The 26234-nt window shown below is 33.9% G+C and overlaps 1 protein-coding gene across 1 annotated transcript; it reads left to right on the forward strand.

The window, feature by feature from the left end:
- The first annotated feature begins 553 nt into the window (after positions 1-553).
- On the forward strand, positions 554-26234 carry LOC142625316 (putative hexokinase-like 2 protein). Its single transcript, XM_075798993.1, has 12 exons — positions 554-604; positions 5191-5470; positions 5536-5691; positions 6880-7070; positions 9146-9220; positions 9369-9540; positions 12631-12752; positions 12841-12956; positions 17733-17827; positions 20902-21045; positions 25678-25819; positions 25988-26234. Exons 1-12 carry the CDS (start codon positions 554-556, stop codon positions 26232-26234), a joined length of 1791 nt encoding a protein of 596 aa, XP_075655108.1.

Below are 26234 nucleotides of genomic sequence, written 5' to 3' on the forward strand. Positions count from 1 at the left end.
CACAAAATATTATTCTATTAACAGACGTTGCATTTTTAAACTGCAATTGCAACTTAAAGTCATGATTTTTAAATTCAAAAATTTTAAGTCATAATTTCAGTTTAAAAATAAGGTGTTTATAAAATTTTACATAAAAAAAAATGTGTGCAACAAGTATTATCCAAATTTTATCTTATTACCAAATAAACAAATGGATTATTTCCTTTTATAATTCCCCATTCAGAGTTTTTTTTGTTTTTGTTTTTGAGAATGAGAATGATCCCCAATCAAAGTTAGGTGGCCAATAATGCAAAGATGTGTCTCAAGCTTCTACCTCTTTCTTTCATTGGTCATCCTTTTCCAAATTACTTCTGGGTTGCTAAAAGCTTGACTTAGGAAGGACTAAAAGGTTCACCTCCCACTCCTGTAATCATTAACAACTGGCCATGTCTGGGCCGGTAAGTTTAACTTGTGGCTGTCAATCACTAATAATTATTGAGCTTATCGATCATTCATCAAGGGGGGCTTCAGCTTCACATAATAAGCCTGGCTATCTCTTTGCAGTTGATTTAGCATGTCGGTTGTGGCTCACATTCTACATGGAATATTGACTATCTGGGATAAAGTAAGTTAACACGTACGCTGCCCAAATTATCCCTTTACAAAGGTCCAATAATCAATTTTAAGAGCACCACAAAATTGACTTACAATGGCTTTAACCACAAAACTGTCAAACCTTCTGTAAGCCACATCTTAGACTTTATGGGCTTTGGGGTCATATCAAGGGCCCCTTCGGCCTTTCTGTGATTGTGGGGGTATCCGGATTGTTGACAACTTTGTATCATTAGTATTCACTTGGGGGGGGTGGTGTTGTGTAATTGGGTTTACCAACAAATGGCCGAGTATATATTAGTAAAATCATTTTAAAAAACTTTTTAGAGGAAGATGAAAAAATGACTAATTTCTTGATAATTTTTTTAATTTTTCATATAAATTTTTTTTAAATTAATGATTAATATATACCATAAAGATATATATTAATCATATTTTTCTAGAATTTAGCATTTGGAGTTTGTTTAATTGGGGTGATTTTAGGAGGACGGAAAATGAAGAGAGGGAAATAGGAGCGAAAGTTTGGTGAGGAGGAAAGAGGAGATGAATTTCAGTGGGATCCATGTGTTTTTTTCTCCATCTACCAAAATCTTGTCTCTTTAATTTGGAAAGATTTGTGGAGATAAAATAGGAGGGGAGGGGTTTTTAAGAAAATACCAAAATTATCCCTCTCACTCACTATGCTCTTAAACATTGCTGCTGTTCTTCCTCTTCTTCTTCTTTTTTTGGTTGAATCAAGAGGTGTTTTTGAAAAAAAAAACAAAATGGTGGCTTTGACCTCAAATAAAATTTTCTATATTTATTTATTGATTAAAAAATAGATTTCTTATATTATGTGATAAGGGCATGTGTGTAAATTTTTACAAACAACATTTCCTACACTCTTATTTTTCTTCGAAAAGTTCTACGTCCATAATATTTTTATAATATTTTCACAACAAATTATAAATGGTTAGTTGTTATTGGTTTAAATTTGAATTTAGCACTGAAATTATTTTTTTAACCCAATAATAACAACCAATAACAACTTATCACTTAGAATTTGTTGTAAAAATTTTGTGAATATATCATTTCTCTTTTTCTTCATAATCAAATAAATGAGTTTTTCATTTTTTTTTTCACCCTTCCAATCAAATACCACGAGAGAAAAATATATATTTTTTCTATCCTATTTATCTATCATCTCAATCCCCTGAGGTTAAAGTAAAAGCAGACCATGTAAATGATAAAAATAAAATGACACATTATATTTTAACTTTCTTCCAGCTAGTTTGCCCATAACACCATCTGAGCACACGTGAGCCAAAGACAATGCATGTTCAGAAAGCTTTTTAACACAAAATAAAATTGTACCCTTAAGCTCAAAATGCATCTGTAAAACACCTCATTTTACAATGAAAGAAAATTTAAAATTTTCAAGAAAGCCGAGATCTAAATTAAGGTAAAACTATCATTTCACAAATTCAAAGGGCAAACAGGTTATATACAAAGATAAGAACTCTGGTTTGATAGATAATAGAAGATCAAATTTCAACCGGGGGCAGATATTTATGAAATTATAGTTTGGTAAATCTTTCACAGTGAAGGAGAAACTTGTTTGAAAGATTGAGTATTACTGTATTAGCTGTTAGCAAAATCCATGTGTTGGGTAGAAAAGTTCATAGGAGGGTGAGTAGGTTCTATTTTGTACTAAACAAGGTAATTTGGTTGATTTTTAGTTCGATTTGTTTTGTTTTAAAAGGGGATTTATGGCTTTTGGAGATGTTAAATTTGTAGGTTTACGTGATTAGGCTAGCATTTAATGAGGATTTGAGGTTACGTTGCAAACTTATGTTCAAGTCAACACGTACAAATATGTTTCACTTGCATTCGGCCTCCGCATGCACAACACACCTTTCTTGGGCTTAAAGACTATACAGACCTCCAAACCCATTTGCCTATATAGCCCAAAATAGGTGAAAATAAAATTCATCTTTTGCCTTTTAACTCCAACTCCCACACTTTTCCCTTTCGGCTTACACACGGGCTTGGTCCATGCATTTGTGCATCTATTTCTTTTAACTAGTTAGCAGCCCAAGCGGAATGTTCAACAACAACAACAAAATTGTTTTTTTTTTTTTTTCTCTCTCTCTTTTAAAATCTTCTTTTTTATCTAAATATGAAATATGATAATTATGATAGTTAATTAATACACATCAATTTTAATTGTGTTTGTGTCTGGAATTATTTACTTTACCATTTAAAGGAAATATGATGCGACAAGATTTTAATGGAAGTTAAAATATAGAGTAAAGTTTAAATATAGAGGAAGCAATCTCTTTTGCCACTGACATTGGAATACAGGAGGCCATCTTTGAGACAGACTCCTTGGCTCTCTTAGGAGCTCTCGCAAACATATCCACAGTACCAATTACTATCGAAAACTGTGTAGGAGGCATTCACCTTAAGCTGTAAAACTTTAGACAATCACGAGTGCAGCATGTTCGGCGTGAAGGAAACAAACCAGCTCATACCTTGGCACACTATGCAAAAGGAATTGATAACTTTGTAACATGGATAGAAGAAACTCCATCTTTTATTGAGTCCTTCGTGATTCAAGATGCTTTGTATCTTTCCTCATATTATTAAAACTCATGTATTTCTCATTAAAAAAATTATTTGTGTTTGTTGATATATAGTATATATAAAACTAAAGAATTTGTGTTCAAATCTCATAAAAAAAATAGTTTTTTTTTTGAGAACTAAAATAAAAAATAGTTGATATCATATTGTTCTTGGTTTCACCTAGCCATCAAGGTTAGTTTCGTTGTGAGTTCCAATTAGATTTATTTATAAAATTTCTTGTCATTGAATAAGAAATTTGGAGTTTAAACCCCCGCCTAAAGTAAAAATTAATTGCTATCTTGTTCTAATGATAAAGAGTAATAATTATAAAATAAATACCCAGGGTTGATATTATATCCTATCTAGAAAAGAAGAAGAAAAGAGTTAGTATCATGAAAGTTAGTGCACATAGTTTGTACACATCACCCATTTCACGTTTAAATTTTAAATGCAGTCAGCATCCATGAAATTATAGATATTTTGTGTAAGTGTATAATGAGTCAACAATGAAGGTGGAATAACCATTTTTGGCTATTTCCTAGCCCATTGCAATCCTAAAGAGAAGTGATATTCTCATAACATTTTTATAATATTTTCATAACAAATTAGTATAATATTTATAAGATGATTTCCCTTTTTGGATTGGACTTTTATGTGGTTTATAAATACTTCTCAACCTTAATTATGTTTAAGGGGGAAAAACCTGAGGACAATTCGGTTAAATATACTTCAACTCCACTTAAAATACCTACTGTAAGGACTCAATTTTTAGACCTCCAACTTGTGAACATTTGATGATGGCCCAACCAGCCCAACACAATGTATTTGTTAGAGAGTGGATCTTACAAGAAACAACGTTTCAGCAAATCAAATATGGGCCTTAATTAAAGGGATTAACCAGTTAGAAAAACACCACAATGTGAGAATGGCACTCCTCGGTCAAGTCCGAGGATGAGTTATTCTTATATTTACTTTACTCAAGTTTTTTCTAAGTACAAGATGTTCTTTTTTTTCTCTCAGAGATTACATGCCCCACTTTTCATGGAGACCATTCCCTTATATAGTCTTATTTTTTCCAATCCTAGCCTTCCACTTGTTGATTATGTAGGTAATCTCCTGGATGCTTGTCTCATCAGAACCCTTCTGGAAACTTTGTGAGTAGCTGTAAGCCAAAATATCACTGTTTAGGCGTAATTTTCACATAAATACGGCCAGTTGGTTAGGTGCAGAACATTTAATGTGATGGTAGTAGCCTTCTTCTCAGATATTTCTTAGTTTACTGTTGACTCATTTCTCTGAAACTTATCCTCAGAAGTATGGTTGCCTCTTGCATGGTATTCTTTAAGCATCCAAGTTCCAACCTTCCACAACGCCTCCCGAGGAAGTTTGGCTGCTCAGGAGACACCATTTGTTCATTATTATTTGTCATTGTCCTCGGCCCATTAACCCACATACTTATCTTACTATTCGACCATCATCGGGCTCCCTTATATCCTCGGGCATGGCCCACGACCCAATACTCCTACTCGGCTCTTTTATTGCCACACCTACAAAATAGGACACTCTCCTACTAATATATATCTTCAAAACAAACTTATTCATTGTTTTTTAAGAAAAAGAAAATTATGACACTAGACAAAAAAAAAAAATAAAAACTCATTGCATGTTCAAAGCACATGTGATGAAGCTAGTAGGTGATAAGTTGTTATTAGTTCTAATTTGAATTTACCACTTAAATTATATTTTTACCTATCCATAGCCTCTACTAGTAATAACATATCACTTAAGTTTTGTTATGAAAATATTATAAATGTAGCCTTTCTTCCAAAAAAAGGTCCAACATACGTCATGCATGCTTCCCTCTTTTCCCTATCCATGATACTCGTTCCTCTTCTTAGGTAGAATGGACTTTCTATTATTTTGTATCCTTAAGAATTTTTTTTTTTTTTTAAATAAGAGAAAAAGTAGATTTTGTTAATATATATATTCTAACAGGGAGGGAGAGAGACGAGGAAGAAGGTGGTGGTGGCAGCAGTGGCCACAGCTGCAACCATTGTAGCGGCGGTGGCCTTGTGGAGGCAATGGAGAAGGAGAAGCGAGAGATTGTGGAAGCCAACGCAACGCATTCTATGTAAATTTGCAAGGGACTGTATCACTCCGGTCCCCAAGATCTACCAGGTTGTCGATGACTTGGTCTCCGATATGCAAGCCTCTCTTGCTTCAAACCACACCGCCAACCTTAACATGCTCGTTTCATACGTTGCTTCAATTCCCACTGGGTAGTCAAACTCTTTGTCTTTCACTATTTTATGATTTTATCCAATGTTATTTGATATGTTTATGGTGGCAAAGATGAGAAAGGTTTATACAATGGGGTGAATTTGCGAGGGGCAAATTTTTTGATTTTGTGCGCACGACTTGGAGGGAAGAATAAAAATTTATCTGATTTATGTAGAGAGGAGATTTCATTCCCCTCCAATGTGATGCTTGGTACTACTTGTTGGGGATATTATTCGAAGTAATAATGGAAGAACAATGTTAACACAAAAGACAAATAGAAAAATAGATAACTTGGAGGCACAATATCGTTTTCCTTAGACAATATTTGCCCCCACACTATTATTGCTAAAGGGTTATCGTAAATTTGTCCCTAGGATACAACCAAGATGTAGAGTTCTACAGATAACAATTCTGGAAAATGACCGCATGATTTCTTGTGTTTCATCAAAAGGCACGTATGGAGAGTTAAAATATTCCATAAAACCATTCACAAGGCTTGAAAACTCCTCAAGCACACTAAACAGTTACCAGAAAATTCTACAGAAAAATCCTGATTTTCGACTTTTGATCAGCCGAAAATTACTTTTGATTGGTCAAAAATTCCTTTCGATCGATCGAGTGCTCTTTTCGATCGGTCGAATAGGAATCGAGCAGCGATCAAGTCATCCAGAAACTCTAGGATTTTTTCTTTACCATTTCGATCGATCGAGCCAAAGATTCAACCGATCAAAAATGCTTAACTTCGAATTTTCACTTAGAAAATTCCAGAACTTGAATTTTCACTTTAACAACTTTATGAAACAATATTTTCCAAACTCAAACATCATCATTATTACAACCTATCCTTGTATATACCTATATATACAACACTACTCAGGTTTGGTTTTAAAGAATTAAAATCTAGTTCTTTCATATGCTGCTTGTTTTGTTTTGAAGGGGAGATGGCTTTACTGGCACTGCAATTGAATATTTGGATTGGTTTCTATATCAATGTGATCAATCTAAATAAAGGTCTTATTAGGATTGAGTTGGGAATTAAGTATTAGTATATGGGTGGCCAATGATTTGAACTACATGTTTCTCTTTTTCTTTCAATTGGTAATTAACTAGATGCAAAAAAGACACACACACACACACACACACACACACACACACACATATATATATATATATATATATATATGCTGCTGTTGAAACCATTGTGTCACATTCTCTATCATGATTCCTGATGTATTTTTATTTCATGATTGATCCCGTTCCCACCTCACAATTCCACCATTCTTGTCAGCAATAGTTTCGCTTAGACTTTCAGAAGCTAGTCTCTCTAAAATTGGATTTACTTGTTTATTTAATTAGTGAGTTTTAGAAACTATGGTGGAAAAACACGACTGAATTTTCTTGTTGATCAGGAATTGTTTGACTTCATTGCTTTGGAGCTCGCAAAATTTGTTTCAGCAGAGCCTGAGAATGATAATGATGTTCCAACTAACCAGAAGAAATTGGGTTTCACTTTGTCATATCCAGTGGACCAAGGTGCAGCCTCCCCTGGCCCTGGCACCGCTATAAAATGGAAGAGTTTCTCAGCTGATGACATGGTTGAGTCCCTATATCCTACCTACGATTGCATTTTTCTTTTTCCCCTGTTGATATTTTGACTTCTACTTTACTACTTTTAAGTATATAGAGATTGTTTGACCAATGGTAAAATAATACAATTGGTCAAATATTTTGTATTTGGGTTTATCGCTGACATCATTTTATTATTTATTATTAACAATTGTAAAAAAATTTGTAAAAATTGTTGTGAGACTAGATGATTGATTTTATTTGCCTACAAATAAGTTTACTTCATTAATTCTTCCAGATTTAAGCAAATGAGCTTTATATTAAACAAAAGGAAAGTTATTAGTTTAAATAAAAATAGGTTTAATTGTTCACCAACAAAGTACACACAAGTTATACCCTATTAGACAGCGATGGTGCTTGTTACCCATGTAAGGCACACACGCTTCACACAGCCTAGAAAATCTTTGGAGAGACAGAGAGAAATTGTAGGCGTCAAGATTCTAAAGATCAGAAGAGAAGGAAAGGAGATCAGAAGAAGAAAGAAGTTTGGGTGTGAATTTTGAGAATCTAATCGTTGAATTTTACGTTCCTTATGTTCTTAACATACGTATCAAATTTCGTTCAAATTGGATGTTATTTACAATTTGATCAATTAATTTATTTTTTATATACAACTTTAGATCACAAAAACTTGAAATTATAACATTTATTTGATGACATAGCAATTGATCTTTGATCTTCTTGAAATTTTGTAAACATTAAGAATGTAATAAGAACATGTAATCTAATGGTTAGACTTTTAAAATTCACACTCAATATAAAGATATATGATGAGTTTGGAGAGAAACTTTGTTCAAGAAAGAAAAAGGTTCTGATAACAAGCTAAACGACAATAATTGTTGATAAACGACAGAAAGCTATTAGTTGTTAGCTAAGCTGCAAGTAGTTTAGGCAATATAATTATCCACACATGTAAAACACACGTGGCTTATCACACGTGCTATAACTAACTTAGCCTAACGTTTGGGAGGTTTTTTTTTTTTTTCCCCTGTTTTTGGTATATAAACCAGGGGTACTTGTACAGATCAATCCAATTCAATACGTAATAGAGAAAATTCCCAAAACTCTCTCTCTAGCTTCCTTCACATTTTCTTGTTAAAATTCTTACAGTATGAATTTGTATTGTTGGGGTTGAAATAGAAAAGCTGCCTCTGCCCTGTATATATGAATTATGATGATGATTAATAACATTAGACAAAACTTACACACCTTATGTTTCCTAATTAAATTTAAACACATGGTTGTAGTAGCCATTTAATCTTTACAGTAATAATTATGGAAATTATGATTAAAAATCTCTTTTAAGTGATCAAGTGGGCCCAATGAATTATATAGTTGAGTTTAATTGTCATTAGGAGAAGATAAAATCTTTTGTGCTGTATTGGTCAATACAATTAGCTATGTTTGGGAATCGCGTTTTGCGCGTTTCTTCAGTGTTTAACATTTTTTTAGTGGGTCTCGTGCACTGTTCACGAGGCTTATAAGTACTTTTTTCAGCAAAAATAAATTTAAAACTGGGTCTCACGGTATTATTCATACATTTAAAAATTATTTTACTACAGTATTTTTAGTTTTCAGCAATAAGCGGTATCTAAACACTCTTATATAATTGAATTAATTGGAAAACTTAAGTTACACCATCTCTAAAATTGTAAGTTTGTAACTAAGTTTTGTCTAATAAAGTACACCCTCCAAGAGTGTCAAAATAATTACCATCATTTAAGGAATAGTCATTACATTTTATGGCCATACAGATACAGTTTAGCCTTTTCTATAAATAAAAAAAAAAAAAAAGATACAGTTTAGTCCAGGACCAGGAGTTGAATGCCAATGCCTTTAGTTAGCCTAACAAGAAGAAATTCACTTTCTAAAAAGATATTATGCCATTCTGTGTTTGCATATTATTTCCTCAAAGAGACCATTAAGGATATACCATTAGTCACTGAGAGTTGTTCCTTGCATATATGTGGTCTTAAAAAATTTAAATTTTATATGCCGTACTCAAAGAGTAACTCCTTGTCTGAAATTTGAAATAATGAACCAGGTTGGAAAAGAGTTGGTGAATGACATCAATCGATCTCTTGAGAAACATGTTGTGAACTTCCGTGTTTATGCATTTGTAAGCAACTCTTCCCATTTCTTATCTTCTGTTTATCTGATTGCTTTATAATTGAACAGGATCTGACCTAAAAACACACAAAAATATCATTCCTTATAATAGAGAAGACTTTATTGTGAGTTTCTTATTTGGCTATCTTCTTGATCAGGTTGATGATACAATTGGAAACTTGGCTGGAGGTAGATACTATAACAGAGAAACTGTGGCTTCGGTTACTCTAGGTATGACCACAAAAGCTGCTTATGTAGAACCAGCACATGCAGTTGCCAGATGGCAAGGCTTGTCCCCTAATTCAGAGGAGATAGTAAGCAGCCATGAAAGTACTACATTCTTACTGATAATTCAATGGTTACAATAGTGGGGGAGGGAGGGAGGGGGGGAGGTTTGAACCGTTGATGTCTACATTATAAACAACAAGAGATGCTAGTTTAGCTACAAGCTATGAAGCACGGGTGCGTTTCAGGATTCGGGTGCAGGTGCAGGACTTGGCAATTTTTGAAAAAGTAGGGTGCGGGTGCGGCAGAGTGCGACGATTAAAAAATTATTAAAAATATTTTTAATATATTGCTAGGTGTGTGGGCCTTTTTTGCAAATATTGGACTGGGCCGCCTGCTGCTACACTAGGCCTAAAGATTTCTGGATCAGGGAGTTGAGACCGGTCTAAGAGCAACTCTTCTTGGTCCGGCTTGCGCGCAAACGATGCCCCTGTTAGTCAGGCTTTTATCATATGCTCATGGCAGGCATAGCTATTACATTAACTACGGCAGGCAGATACAACAAAGACAATAATAAAAATTCATTTACGATTCACACAGAAGTAAATAATGGGCTTTGATAAAGAATGCCCGTTTTGTGCAACAACAACGAAAAAAAAGGGCAGGTATTGAATGAACAACAATTAGCTTATTAAAAGAAGTAAATATCATTTTGCCGTATCAAGTTACGTTGCCAAGTCTAAGTCAAGAAGGGGGATCACCTCTTCAACGTGATTAACCTCTCTGAAGGAGAAGTTAACTGCTTTGAAGGGGCGAGCCTGAATGACTTTTGTTCAGTGAGGTCTTTCTCCTTTACCAGAGGACATGGATTGGAGAGGGAGAGGGAGATTGACTCATTCGGTGCATGCTTACCACTCTGTTCTCTCTGTTTTCCTTCACTTCTTCCCTCTATTCCATAGTTCTTTCCTTACTTTCTTTTCATTTTTACTCTCCTTTCTATTTCTCTAATTCTTTCTCTCTTTTCCCTCGGTTTTTTATGCTCACTGCCGTTTTTTTTGTTCTAGAGATTATACCCCAGAGGTTGCCGTCCCTTCATGCCGTGCACAGCAAAGGCTCCTTATATAGTGCCAGTTGTGCTTGGCTTTTACCATTTTAACCCTTAACCACTTTTGTCTGATGTGGGTGTCCTTGCTGACCATTACTGACTGGTCAGTCACCCAGCCAGCGCCACTTATCAGCGCTAGCCATGCCATTCCACCTCACGAGACAAAGAAGGCTCCTTTGTTTGTTTGTTTGCCGTGGCATTCCTACCTGTCACGATGTAAGTACTCTCCTTTCTTCTGTCCTTCATGGCATACACCTAGTGGTTCCAACTCAGCTTTGCCTCTTTTAGGTGGTATGTCATCCCAACAGGACATTGCCTCCAAAAGAGCTTGAGCTGGAAACACGAAAATGAGTTTTTTTTTCCCCCTCCCCACCGCCAGACCATGCCCTCTTACCTCTGACCCATGACCTCACCACTTCCTGTATTGGCTGGATACAAGCTAGTGGTGTCTGGGCCTTGCGCGTGCCTTACTTCCATGCTCGTCCAAATTCTGCCCGCTGCTCATGTGTTTGCCGCGGTCTGAAGGTCTATCTGCCCAGTTTGCCGCTCATCTTTGACTTCTTGTGGCATGGGCTGCTTTCCCTGACTTCTCATTTATGGCTTGCTTCTTTTAGGGGCTAGGCCTTGCCCGATTGTGGGCTGTTTCATGCTTTTATTCTCAACCCTTGTTATTTGCTTCCTACCACACCATTCTGTTATGCCTGCCATGAGATTTGCTTGACCCAAGTCTGTTGGACCTCTTCGGGCTTTTCTGTTCATTCTTTCTCTGAATACCCAATAAACTCATTGGGTCCTTTACTACTTGCGGGCTCCCTCGTCCCGTTTACTTTCCTTTGGGCATCCTTGGCCCATTTACTTTCTTGGAGCATCCTTGGCCCTTTCCAATTCTATACTTCCCATGGGTTTTTACTAACTCCTTGGGCTTCCCTAGCCCAAATGCTTTTTTACTTCATCCTTTGGGCTTATGGATTCTCCATTGCGCCTTACTTTCTTTACTTACATTGCTTTGGACCTGCTGTGACAGCAGTGACCCATTCTCACTTTTCTACATCCATACTGCCCATGGGTTTGATATTCCTTTCTTCCAGGCCTTCTTAGGCTCATTTACTCATTCAGCATCCATTTGTTTGCTTCATGGACCCATGATCCATTATTCTTGCCACTTGGACTTAATGGCATTTTCTATCACACTCTCTTCTGCCCATGTCTTTGGGCTTTTCCTCCTACTGGGCTTCTAAAAAATGAGCATCTACACGAGGCATACTTTTTCACATTATATAAACATATACCAGTTTATATATTGCTAAGTAATCTTTTTCACTATATACTTTTTCACATTATATAAACATATACCAATTAATAATAACTATTAACATCACAATTCACAGTTCACAGTTAAAAAAATCATATCATAACATCACAGTTCACAACATCACAACATCAAATCAGATCACAACATCACAGTTAAAAAAATATAAAAAATCAGATCAAGTGAAGATTGGTGAAGATTGATAATACCTAAGTTGAGCTAGGAAGCACGGAGTGAGGCAAGCTGTGATGTTGTGAGTGGGTCGGTGAGGTTTGAGTGGCTGAGTGAGGCGAAAGGCAGAGAGCAGCGAGTGGGTCGGTGAGTTTTGCAACGAGTGGGTCGGCCGGCGAGAGGTTGAGAGCACAGAGTGCAGAGACGAGTGAACTGAGAGAGAGTTGAAGGAGTTAGGGACATAGGGTTTGATATAGTAAGTTGAAACGATGCATTTTGCACCTTTTAAAAAAAAATTCAGCCTAAATCGGTCCATCGGAGAAAACCTTTGTTTCGGCGATACAGCCCGAATCGGCACGATTTAGCCCGAGTCTGCGCCGCGCCGGCGCAATTCGTGAAATGAAAAAAAAAAAAAAAAAAAAAAAAAGGATTCAACACCAACGCGCAGGCAGCGGCGTCCCTCTGGCGTCACCGCGTCGGGCCACGTCGGATGTGGGTGTGGTGGCCGTTTTGCCACATCTGTGCTTCCTAGGCTACAAGGCTATTGGCGAAAGTACTACATCCAAAGTAGTGAACCGACAAGTTAAAATTGTGTGCTTAGATTTGCAAGTTATAAGCACAGAATGGGGAAACTTCAATTCCATTCATTTTCCTTTAACTGAGTTTGATTCTAGGTTAGATGCTGAAAGCTTCAATCCTGGAAGCCAAGTTTGGCAACTCTTATTTTTCCTAGTTTCTGGTTGACCTGTATAGTTTTTTGCACTTGTGGTCTAGTTTCTGAATTTTCTTTTGTCTCATATCTTTGAAAAGCTGATTGCAGGAACATATTTCATATTTGGGGGAGGTTGTGAGAAGAATCCTACTGAAGATGGCCCAGGAAACAACACTATTTGGAGATTATGTGCCTTCCAAACTGAATACTCCATATATTTTAAGGTTTACAAGAATTCCTACCTCAATTTCAACTTTCAATTAATTTAATCATGCTTTTATCCCTCATGATTTTAACAAATATATTAATTTGTGTTGTGACAAACCGTAGAGCAAAATTGAATATGTGAATATATTTCAGGAGGTTTGTGGATTCATGCGTTCTAAAACAGGACTTTAACAAGTTCTATGACAGAATAGCATGGAAAAATTCAAACTAAATTCACGAAAGAAATGGGACAATGATGAGGATGGCAGTGTATCAGGCTTGAAACTCCTAGCCACAGATGTAATAAGGTTGCATTTGATTTTGAGGATTCCAAATTAAGAAGCTAAGAAACTTTTGCTAATCTGTTGGTGAAAATACAGAAAAATACTGGCCAAGTTTAAATAAAATCTATATATATATATATAAATATAAGAGGAGAGCATAAGGTCTTGCCACGTGGCACTTTAATTTTGCATTTAGCTTTTTCTTTACCTCTTTTCATTAACTTATTTTTTCAGTTATGTCATTAATCTCTCATTAATTGTCTAAGCTTACACCACACATTTCATGTCTTTTAGCATACCCACAATTTTAGTATTAAAAAAAATAAAAAATAATAATAATTAAGGACTAATAGTAATAGGTAACCAAATAAGGCCTTGGAGAGAGATAGAGAGACATGAAAATGTTGTGGATTGTTAAATGAAATGCATTGTTTCACTATTACCAAAATAAAAAATTTGAGATTGACACAACATTTGTAAGAGAGAAAAAGAGGAAAATGAGGAACTGCCACTTTCATCATACTAGCCTCCCACCACCGTCAAGCCGCCAAAACCGCTACGGGTATTTTTTTTTTTTAATTAGGGATTTAAATATGATTTTAGTATAGGTAATTTGGTTAGATAATGTATTTTTTTAGAATACTAAATATTTTTAACACACACACACATACGGGGAGAGGGAGAAGGTCTTAAAAAACTGACAGCGGTGTATATCCAAAATAATCTAACTCTTGGATACACAACACATGTTTTAAATCATCTATAAGACACATGATTACACACTTGCTCACACCATGTCTTAATGTCGCATTATTGATGAGTGGAAGACGGTGAGAAAGTTTGACATACATTTATTTCATGGTATACAATTTGTGAACACAACATAAATTAGTTGATTTTTATGGTTTTGTTACTCTTTTGCCTTTATTTTTGGTTTCATATATTTTTTTTAAATCTTACCTTGAGAAAGCTACAAATGTGCAATAAAGTTACTAAACTAAATATTAATATCTCAAAATGTATCTGTTTCTTTACTCTAATTTAGTTTACTTTTTTTTTTTATAATATATATACAACATTTTCCAAAACCATCTTACATAAAATAGTATAGAATTATCCATGCATAGCATAGGCAACTTACAAAATACTTTTAATAATTCAATCTATGAGCGGTAAGTTAGGATTTAGCATCTAATAAAAATATTGGATTGCAGCATAACTAAAGGTGTAACAATAGGAAATCACAAATTCTAGGCACATTTAGCAAAATGCCAAAAAAAAAAAAAAAACCAAAGCACATTTCTCTGCCAAGTTAATAATTATTTTTCTAGATTGAGGTGGATTTGGAACTTAAACCTATTTTAGTCATTCATCTGCTTTTCTCATTCTCATTAATTATTTTAACAAATAAATAAACAAATTGTGTCCTCATTGACTCCTAATGTTCATTTGGGTATAATTAAGTAGATATTATTGACCAAGTCATCTAAAACTGAATTCTGAATGCTCAAAAGTCAAAACTTACAGGCCTTCTAGAAATGAATCATCTTATACTGACTGAAGTTTAGACTGGTCAATCCCACATAAACTTAAATCTCCTAAATTTTTATGAACATTGGAGGCCCATACCATTACTATGTTTAATCAGCAACTTCCAAAATGTGACAGGAATTGAGAACTTCTGGCACCATGGCAAGGATTAAAAATTACTGTCCCAATAAAGTTCATAGTAGGTGACAAAGATATTGGTTTTGAATCCACTGGTACAAGGGAATATGTGACGGCAGATGTTTTCAAGAGATTTGTCCCCAACCTCGAAGTTGTTATTACAAATGGTGTTTGTTTGTTTAGACCTCCTTAAAACAGATTGTTTAAATCTAGTAAATTATACAAGTAGTTACTTAAGTTAATTATGAGATCTAAGTTAAACAATAGTAAATCATATCATGTACATCAGAAAAATAAAAGACACAATGATATGTTTACTTAGGAAAACCAATGAAACTAACCGTTTCAAGGTAAAAACCTGAAGAGAATTTGACCTAATTATCCTCATGGTAAACAAATCCAATAAAAATATAATGGAAGTTGACAAAAGATTTACCACCTAAATCTATTACTACCTCTAGTGAAATTTACTGATACGACCACGTGTAACTCCGATTTCAAAGACTTTTCTATCTTGGACTTGCAAAATACAAGCTCCCAAACCTATGACTTTGAGATCCTCCTTAAGGTTTTAGATCACCATCAGTAGTAAATCTTCATGCAACAATTTGTTTCCACCAGTTCTTGATTGTAGATCTCGTTCCGGTAAATGCTTGTTGAGTTAGAAAGTACATAAACCTCTCAAATCTCATAGGAATAACTACAAGTCTTCCAAGGACTTCTAAAACATAATTAGGATTTTCCTTTTATACCTTGCAGTGTTGGACTGAAACCCTAAACATTTTAGAAGGCTTGAGCCTGATTCAAAATCTATAGAATTAACTTTTTTGCGATTTTTGATCCGCCGAGTCTATTTTCGATCAGCCGAGCTTCATTGAATTTAAAGTCTCCTTTCTGTAGCTTGAATGTTCTTGAATTTTGATTTGTACAATTTTGAGCAATGTCTAACACCTAATTAAGGCATGTTTTTGTTATTGATTTGCCAACTTACACAAAATAAGAATCTAAACATTTAATCCTCAATATTTAGAACCTAACATATGGGCACCATTTTGTCTATTGATTTGCCAACTTACACAAAATAAGAATCTGAACATTTAATCCTAAATATTTAGAACCTAACATATGGGCACCATTTTGTCCAACAGGAGAAAGCTCAAGAAGTCTCCAATAAAATACTTTGCTTCCTTCGCAAATTTACCATTGATTAATGGATTTCCTGGTGTTTGAAGCAGAGTTGTGCCTCAATTTCTTCTTCAATAATTATTATACATGTAGGCAATCTTTGACTATTAGATATTCTCCATCGTACATGTTTATTCTATACTAGAAATTAATAATTCATGCTATGAAAACTTCCAATTTTTTTGTACTTGTTATGAGTAATCCTATCTATCCAAAACAAAACAATTCTATCTATAGCCTAATTTCCATGCAAATGAAACAATCCTATCTATGCAAAAAAAATAAAAACCCTTTGCTAGCTTAATCTCCATTCAAACAAATCCTATCTATAACAAAAAAAAAATGCCTTGGTAAGCAATTTCCATGCAAGCAAATGCTTTCATCAGTACGTATTATGCATTTCATAGTCATTATTAGGAAAGTTCATTATCATCAACGAATAAAAGGGATGTACGATATTAATTACTACTAGAAAATATTATTTCACGACTGTGTAAACTTCCCAGTTTTCAAAAGAAATTCGTACTTGTTATGAGTGATAATCCTATCTAAAAAAAAAGCTATGATATGATAGCCCAATTTCCATGCAAGCAATCCTATCTATCAAAAATAACATATCTTGATAGGCAATTTCCATGCAGCAATCCTATCTATCCTCCCAAAAAAAAAAAAAAAACTGTATTGATAGGAAATGTCCATGCAATCAAATGTTTTCATCAGTAATGGTTAGGGAGGTTCATTATCTTAAACGAGTAAAAGGGACTCCCATAATATTAATTATTACTAGAAAGTAATAATGATGAGAAACAAAGATAATTTTTCACACTAATGAAAACGTCAACAAAGGAGTTTATGGATTTACAGGTGCACAAGGAGATAGTGTTTTCTCATTGCCCTCGACATTATAAATAGACTGTAATACTGTTCATAGTTTTGCACATTCAACATTAGAATTTAGAAGTTCAAATTCAGTCTCTCTGATTGCTTGTTTTCCCCATTGCCCTAAATACTAATATGTTAGTATTTGATTCACAATATTTTCACTGTTTGGTAGCCTTCTCTCTTTCCCTCCTAATGTCATGGTTACCACTTATGACACTCCCAATGTCACAGTTGCCACTGATGGCAGTGGTAACTTTGGTACAATCAGTGAAGCCATCTCGCAGATACCAGTTAATAGAAATGATCCATATGTGGTTTTAATTAAAGCAGAACATACAATGAAGCCATTTCTATAGGACAAAATAAGTCAAATTTAGTCCTCATTGGAGAAGGAATGGACAAAACAATTATTCAATTCAACAAAAGCGCAAAAACTGCTGGCTCAACTTCAGATTCGGCTACAGTGGGTAATGCATGTCTTATTCACTTATTAATTTTCAGCTATTGTTTCTTTACGTGCATCTTCATATTTATATACAACCTTGTTAATTTCTACAACCACACCATTGATCATAATTTTTGCTCTAATTTGTTGAAATGGTTGATTGTGAATGGTGGACAATTACTTTCACATGATGAACCCTACACTCACAATTGGCTACATAAAAGTTATGGTACAAATGTTTAATTCTTAAAATTTTTCTTTCTATTAAGTAAAAGGGATTTTAACCCTCCCCAATTATTGATTATTTTTACTTATGTTTCTTCGTTCAGATATTATATTACCAACGATGTGTTGGTCAAAGGCATCAGATTTGTGAATTATGTCGGATCAGATGGTGGCCAATCTGTGGCACTTAGATTAGCCGGTGAAAGCATTGCAATTTATATCAATGTTCTATACAAGGATACCAAGATTCATTGTTGACTCAGTATGGCATTCACTTCTTCCGCGAATGTGATATCTATGGCACAGTAGATTTCATTTTTGGATTTTCACATGTTGTCTTCCAAAACTGTAACATTTACCTGAGAAAACGCTCAAACTCAAGCAGCTTACTTGTGATTACAGCCCAAGGTCGTGGAAAGGCCAATGAAACAAATGGAATAGTGCTACACAATTGCACTGTTAAGGCTGACAAAGATCTTGAACCCTACCTAAACCAAACCAAAGCATTCTTAGAGAGGCCATGGTATAACTATTCTCAAACCATTGTAATGGAAAGTTTTCTTGATAAGTTGATAGACCCTGAAGGGTGGTATGAGACTATGAGAGTGGTGATAAGAAAGCATTGTCTACACTAAATTACATAGAGTACGCCAACCGTGGCCCAGGAGCTAATACAAAAGGAAGGGTTCAATGGCCTGGGTATCATATTGCCAAAAACTCTGAAGAAGTGAAACCCTATACTGTTGAAAACTTTATCAATGGAACCATTTGGCTACCAAGTTTGGGAATTCCTTTTGTTCCCGATCTAATAGAATAGTGAATATTGTATATATTAAAATAAAAAATCAACAAATGTCCAATAAAATAATTTACAATGTACGTTGAATAAGTTATGGTAATTGTTCCCTGTGAATATCTTAAGTTTTTTTTTAATTGTTTTTTTTTAATTTCATTATTTTTCTTTTATTTTATACTAGCTTATAACTCATGCTATGCATAGGTATTACTCTCCCTCTCTCTCTCTCTCTCTCTCTCTCTCTCAAGTTGGCAAAATTTTGGTTGAATTTAATTGATTTTCATTCTAATAAATATTTATAGAAAACTTAAATGACAATATAAATTAAAAAAGTGATATGTAGCTCTATGCGAATAGGTATGAATTAATTAATTTTTTTAAAAGTATCACTTAATGTGAATTAAAATTTATAAATTATTGAATGATACAATGATAGAAGTACTTTTTATGTACTTTATTAATAACAAATAAGTCCAATAATAAAAATGATAACTAGTTCATTGAAAAAACTAATTAAAATCTTGCATGGATAATCTAGAAATATTTAATAGAACTTTAATGAGGTTAATTATGAGAAATTAATCTTTATTATTATTATTATTATACAAATCCTTTGATTTTTATTGAACTTTTCTAATTTTGCTACATAAACTTTTGAAGGCCCATATTCTTCCGTGATAACATTTTAATTTGACTCTTAGAGTTACAAATAGTGTTGAATAGAATGATGTTAGTTCTAAAAAATAACAAACCTAATACAAAACCAAATCTGACTAAATTGGATTGATTATGAACAAGGACCTACATCTGATAACCCACTGATTCCATAAACTATAGTGGCCTTAAAAGCCAAGCCAAACCAAAGTCAATATTGGTTCTATTCGGTCCACTATGGCCTTAAAAACTCTTAATATGATCTATAGCTCTTATAAGTGGGATATTAGAGTTACGAGAGCATCCTTGATAGATACACCTAATTAAGCATAGAAGTAGGGCTGCTTCCTTTGAGAATAGGGCTAATTCTCTAAACTGTTCATGAAAGCTAGGATCAAGCACAAGGCCATATATGTGCTAGCTTAGAAGCTCATGACAGAGTACTGGGACATTATATGTGTGATGTAATGTCTTGATTTTATATAAAATGTCATAGTTCAAGACTTAGCTCGCTATTGACTTTGGAACAACATTGTTGAAACACTAAATGATGGTTCAAGTCATTGACACCCTTATTATGCATAATATTCAATCTTAACCCATAAATTATATACTTACATTTTTATAAAAATTAGTGGGGGACTGTTGGAATATTTTTATAGAAAATACAATAATTTAAATATTAATTTATTGCTGCCTTATCGATCTCAAAAAAAAAAAAATTTGATACAAGATAGAATTCTACTCTAGTCTAATATAAGTGTATATGTGTGTGAAGTCCCCTTCGGGAGACTTGAATCTCGGCTCTTGCCCCCCACACCCCATAGGCACTTATACTTGTGGAGTGACCATCGCACCAAGAGTGTGCGGTGATCTCAAAAAAAAATTTTAATTGCTGCCTTAAGTGATTTAAAATTTATACCTTTTAAGTTCTTTTTATGAGCAAAATATGTCAAACTTTTATCACTATTATGGCTATCAATCCTTTAGTAATTGTCAAACGTTTTAAATACAAAAACGTCCGAAAGTTTAATTTGATTTAAACATGATTTAATGACCAGTTGGCACATATCTTTTCTATATATTCAGCCCTATATGTCCGTCCATGAAACAAAATATATAAAAGATAGAGATATAGAAGAGAAAATTTTATCTATATATTTTCATGTAAAAGAAAAATGTCTATATATTTACTTTGTTAGTTTTCTCATCTTTTATGAAAATAATATATCCTTGTATATACTATATTTCTAGGTTGAAGAAAAGTACTATTGAGAGCTTTCTATCCTACAAACGATGTAGGCTTGAAGGATAATCGGCGAAAGTGACTAGATTGTTGTATCCCAGGGGCAACACGCACAATATTTAGTCTACTATACTGGAAATCCCGTAGATACATGTATTGTCTCAAGACAATGATATTGTCCATGCCTCAACCTTGCCATCTAAAAATGTATATGAATTGACGGTAAATTACTTCTTATTATGAGATCACTTTAAAGTATTATCAATGTAACATCTCTCCACTATTCTCTAATTTTATGGTAAATTTAATTTATGTGAATTTTAATCATTTATATGATGAATAATACTAAAGATATAAACTATTTTACAAAAAAATTTATAAACTGCTGATGTGGTAAGTAATTATTGGTATAAAAAAAAAAGTGATAGTAATGGTGGCCTGGATGAAAATCAATAAGAGATTAACCACATCAATATTTTGTAAAAATGTCGTAAAATAGTTTGTGTTTGTAGCATTACTCTTATATGATATGTTGAATGTAATGAAATTCAATTTATTTATCAATTATTATTCTTAGGAACAACAATAACTGTAGAAGGTGGGCTTTATGAGCACTTCCGAGTCTTTAGAAACTATCTTAATAGCAGTGTTTGGGAAATGCTTGGAAATGATCTGTCAGACAATGTGAATATTGAACATTCTCATGGTGGATCTGGAACTGGTGCTTTGTTTCTTGCAGCTTCCCAAATTCATTCCAGATTGTTGAAATTTTTAGATACTGAGTTTTTAAGCATGATTATGTTGTCGCAGTTTTGTCACACTTTTCTTCAAACTATTTTACTCCTACATTTTTGTAACAAATAGAACTAACATTTGTCATATAATTAGAAATAAGATTGCAGTTTTTGTTACAAATTTCAATTAAGGATAAAAATTAAAGACTTGCTTCCTGAGTTCGTTCGGTTTCTTGGTATCTTCAAATTTAATGGGTAATTAATTATTCATTTGTTCTTTCCCTTAAGCTAATAATGAGTCGAGCTAAGTAAATTCATGTTAAGACCCCTAATTCAGGTGAGTTGAGAGAGCAGCTCGTAAATTATTGAATAGTTCGAGTAGGAATGGTAAGTCTAACTATTGGCTTTTGAATTTTTTTTGTAGGTTGAGGTTTTCCATTTGTTAGGATATAGTATTTATTGTTGGAAAACCATAAATAAATTGTAAGTCTTTTGTGTCAAATAGTTGTACTTTCAAGTTCAAGACTAAGTCCCAAAATTAGCTCAAGAAAAGGGAAGATATTGTTTTCTCGACAGATAGCTTGATAGTTGATACATCCTTAATCGATCAAGTTGTCCCTCAACAGATCAATTGAGTTTCATGAGTTCTGAATTTAAATCATGCCTATTAAGTCAGCTCATATCTTGAATTTCAAGCTCTACTTGAAAAAGTTTATAGGGCATCTTAAGCGACGATTGAAAACAATAAGAGAGAAGCTCCATCATGCATCTAGGTTTATTATACCTTATCTCTCTTGTTAGGTTCTAAGACCTTAGGGACTAATGTATTAGAACTTCAATATGTATTATGGTTACAAACTATGATCAAAACATAAAGTCTAGATTTAGGCTTGCTCAAAGTGTGTTTAATTGTTAAATTGAAATCAAGTGATTGCAGAATTTATTGGACAAAATCTACAAGGCTTGATCGATCGAAAATTAGACTCGATCAATCAAATATCGTGCAGATTTAATTTTCTGCATAATTTCCAATTCAACCCAAGCCCATATGATGTGTAGGGTTTTATGTTTCACTCCAAGTATAAAAGGAAAAACCCTAGCTATGTTTTAGAAGTCTTTGAGAGCTGTGTGTTGAATCTTCTATGAGATTTAGAGGTGTTTACCTTTATACACACACATAAAGTTGTCAAGATCAAGATTCGCATCAAGAACTTAATGATCTCTACAGTTGTTGCATAAAGAACGTTAAAGAAGATCTGAAACCTTTGAATAGAGTCTCAAAGTCACAAGTAGGTGAACTTGTGGTTGCTATAGATTAAGGAAATAAGTAGTTCGTGAACTCGGAGCTGTCACATGGTCGTGATACCAAGTTTTCTACTCGAGGTAGCAATAGGATGTTAATGGTCTAAGTTCTATTGTTCAAACTTCAATTCTTTCATAGTGGACGTTTTTACCTTAAGGATAGTTAGGTTAAATCATTCCCAAGTGTTTTACCCGTTAGGTTTTCTTGGGTTATCATTTCATTGTGTTCTTTATTTTTCTGCATTTTTACATGATATGATTTTTTGTGTCAACCTAGAACTGAATAATTTATCTAAGTATTCACTTGGCTAAATAACTAGGTTAAACAACTTGTGTTAAGGGGTCTAAAAACATACATCTCTCAACTCACCATCATACTTAATTGGTGGTCAAAGCTTAAGCCACAATACATCGACACAGTCAAGTTGCAAGCAGGAAGTTCGGGTTGGATTCCATTCAGGCCGAGTCTATCTAAACGAGTTACGAGCCGAGTCGAGCCATGGGTTACAAGTTAACCAATATATTTTACACATGTAGAAAAAAATGATCATATCGTCTTTATCTTCATTCAATACAAATAAGAGAATAAATAACAAAATAATACATAAATAAAAGTTAAATAATATGAAAATTCTTATGTTTACGCAATTCAAAGTTCACTAATGATATTATAACCATAAAATAAAATAAAAAATACTAAATGTCGTGGACCCTATTAAGTTATTAACCTCCTTAGGTACACCTATTTGTGTTGTACATAAATTAATACAAAGTTAGATCACCTAGAAAGATAACTAAAAATAAAAATAAAAATTTTAAGAATTAAACTTAACATAATAGGTAAAGAAAAATAAGTAAATATTTAATATAAATTATATCCCAATCTACTCAATGTTAGTAATAAATTTTGCAATGAAAATATTCATATTTGAGGAATTGCACCTTAAGTTAGCCAATTTCATCAGCATTTTCATCTTTAATAATATATATATATATATATATAGTGAAAGTCATAATTAAAAATTTATAATTATGACTATTACGTTAGTGAATTAAATTATCTTCAAATTCATATAACCAACTTTTGAGTGCACAACAACGCTTCCACATTCTAAGGTAAAAGGCAAGATTAATACTTTATAAGAATTTTACTTTCGTTGCTAAAAGTTGATTCAAAAGCAATTGTAATTATAAGAATGCTAGAAAGATAGCCCATTAAAGAGGATCCAGATCCTCTCCATTTCCCTTTGAAATGGAGAGTGTCCAGTTCACGGACAGGATTTTTTTGAAAACTATCAAGGGTCAAAATACTGCCACGTCAATTAAAATGTAAACACACTTAACTATGGTTAAACACTTAAACTAGAGGGTTGTTTAATTCAACCGGACAAAAGCTACTGGAAAACCAAAAAAAAAACCTTTTAGGAGGGAAAAGTGAAAACCAAACGTGCACAAAACAGAAGTTCAGAGAACAACCACATCTCTGTTAACTCAACTGAACAAAAGCTACTGGAAAACAAAACCAAAAAAAAAAAAAAAAACTTTTAGGAGGGAAAGTGAAAACCAAACGTGCACAAAACAGAGGTTCAGAGAACAACCACATCTCTGTTTTTTGTAGATTGGTTCAAAGAACAAGTTCAGAGCACATCTTGTTTCTGTCTTGCCAAAATAGAGGTATATCCGTAAAACTTGTTTTTGCTTATCTAATTTGATGTTTGATCTTTTTTTTTTTGCATTTATATTGTTGTTTTGGTGGCTGGATGCAAGTTAGAGTCTATCTGAATTTTTATTTTTAATTTTTTGAGATAAAGATTGAATCTTTATAATAGCTGGATGATTCTTGGAGTCCATCTCATTTTTCTGCATTTATATTGTTGTCTTGGTGAGTTTATATTGTTGTTTTGATCATTGGATTCAAATTAGAGTCTATCTGAACTTTTATTTCTAATTTTTTGAGATAAAGATTGAATCTTTATAATGGCTGGATGATTCTTGGAGTCCATCTCATTTTTCTGCATTTATATTGTTGTCTTAGGTTGCGTTTGTTTCGACGGTAAATAACTTTCGGAAATGTTTTCAGCATTTGCGAGTGTTTGGCAACACCTGAAATTTCGGTCAAACGGAAAATCAAAACCATTGACCGTAAAATAAACCCTCCCCACCCAAAAAATATTTTCCATGTCTATTTTACCTTCAAATAGAGTTTTCCGTTGGAAAACAGAGAAGGAGAGGGAGAGAGCAACAACCCACACCAGAAAAGAGAGAGAGAGAGCTAGAGGGAGATCGCCGGTGAAGCCAAGATCACGCCGTCCTCAACCCAAAGGCCCGCCGTCAAGCTCCCGTCGGGCGAGATCGAGGTGCGATCTCGAGCCGTTGAGCTCGCGCAGGGCGAGATCGACGTGTGATCTCGCGCCGTCGAGCTCGCGCCGGGCGAGATCGACGGGCGTGTTCACGCCGGCGAGATCGGTGACCCACCGATCTCACTCTTCCTTCTCCCTGTCTCACCTCCCTCTCTCAGTTTGATTTGATTTGGCTATGGTGTTTTATTTGATTTTTGTTTGTTTAGAAGTTGATGGATTGTAATGTTCTGTTATAAAATTTGTTTGGAATATGAGAAAATGTGAGAAATCAATAAAAAATTTGTATTTTCAGAATGTTACCAAACACTTGAAAATATTTTCCAAAGTATTTTTTAAAATGCCACCAAATGCCTAAAAATATTTTCCTTTCCCGAAAATATTTTCACCTGAAATTATTTTACACTTGGAAAATATTTTACACCCAACCAAACGCAGCCTTAGTGAGTTTATATTGTTGTTTTGATGGCTGGTTGCAAATTAGAGTCTATTTGAACTTTTATTTTTAATTTTTTGAGATACATATTGAATCTTTATAATGGCTGGATGATTCTTGGAGTATCTTTTTTTATTTTTTTGAGATAAAGATTGAATCTTTTTTTTTTTTTGAGATAAAGATTGAATCTTTATTAGTATATGGCATATTTGATTGCCTAGTCTATCCACACCAATGGTCCTTGTTCAGCTTGGTCTATTTCCCATTTGATTGCTTTCATTCAAGACTTGGCTATGTCTTTTGTTTCTTGCAATTTTAGTTGGATTAGTAGATGTCGTAACTCTACTGCTCATTCAGCAGCCAAATTTTCCCTTGCTTCCAATGACTCTTTCATTTTTACGCTGGCTACTTTTTCAGTTTTACTCTATATCATTTTTTTACATCATCTCTGTATTGGTCAATTTTTACTCTGGCTACTACTCATAGGTGAAAGTTATAATAAATTTATGGTCAATTTTTTCTAGGGATAATGATGAGAATACATGTTCCTTCTAATGTGCCCATGCAATCTACCCCATTTAAAGGGATGGAGTTTGAAGCAGATGAGATTGCATATGATTTTTATAATGAATATGGTAGAAAGGCTGGTTTTAGTATTAGAAAAGAGTATGTAAATAAATGTAAAAAGACTAGAGTGGTTACTTCAAGGAGATTTGTGTGCGCAAATGAGGGAGTTCTAGGCAAAGACAAGAGAGATCAAAATATAAAGAATCCACGAGTAGAAACAAAATGTGGTTGTGAAGCACGTTTGGTTATTGTACTTAATTGAGATAGTAAAAAATATGTGGTGAATGAATTTATTGCTGAGCATAACCACTATCTCCACCTTGCATCAACTGTGCACATGATGCCATCACAACGGAAAGTGGCTGCAACTCATGCTATTGAAATTGATTTGGCACATGAATCGGGATTAAGATTAAAGCAATCTTATGAGCTTCTTAGTAAGCAAGTTGGTGGATATGATAATCTTGGTTTTACCAAGCAAGATCATAAAAACTATTTGCGCACTAAGCGATAG

This window comes from Castanea sativa, chromosome 2 (genome assembly GCF_040712315.1).
Source record: "Castanea sativa cultivar Marrone di Chiusa Pesio chromosome 2, ASM4071231v1".
Taxonomy (NCBI): Eukaryota; Viridiplantae; Streptophyta; class Magnoliopsida; order Fagales; family Fagaceae; genus Castanea; species Castanea sativa.

Excerpts from the sequence above, each read along its gene's own strand:
- LOC142625316 (XM_075798993.1), top strand. The coding sequence starts at position 554 with ATGTCGGTTGTGGCTCACATTCTACATGGAATATTGACTATCTGGGAT. Across the intron at positions 605-5,190 it reads TATTGACTATCTGGGATAAA|GGAGGGAGAGAGACGAGGAA; the intron begins GTAAGTTAACAC and ends ATATTCTAACAG. Across the intron at positions 7,071-9,145 it reads GTTTCTCAGCTGATGACATG|GTTGGAAAAGAGTTGGTGAA; the intron begins GTTGAGTCCCTA and ends ATAATGAACCAG.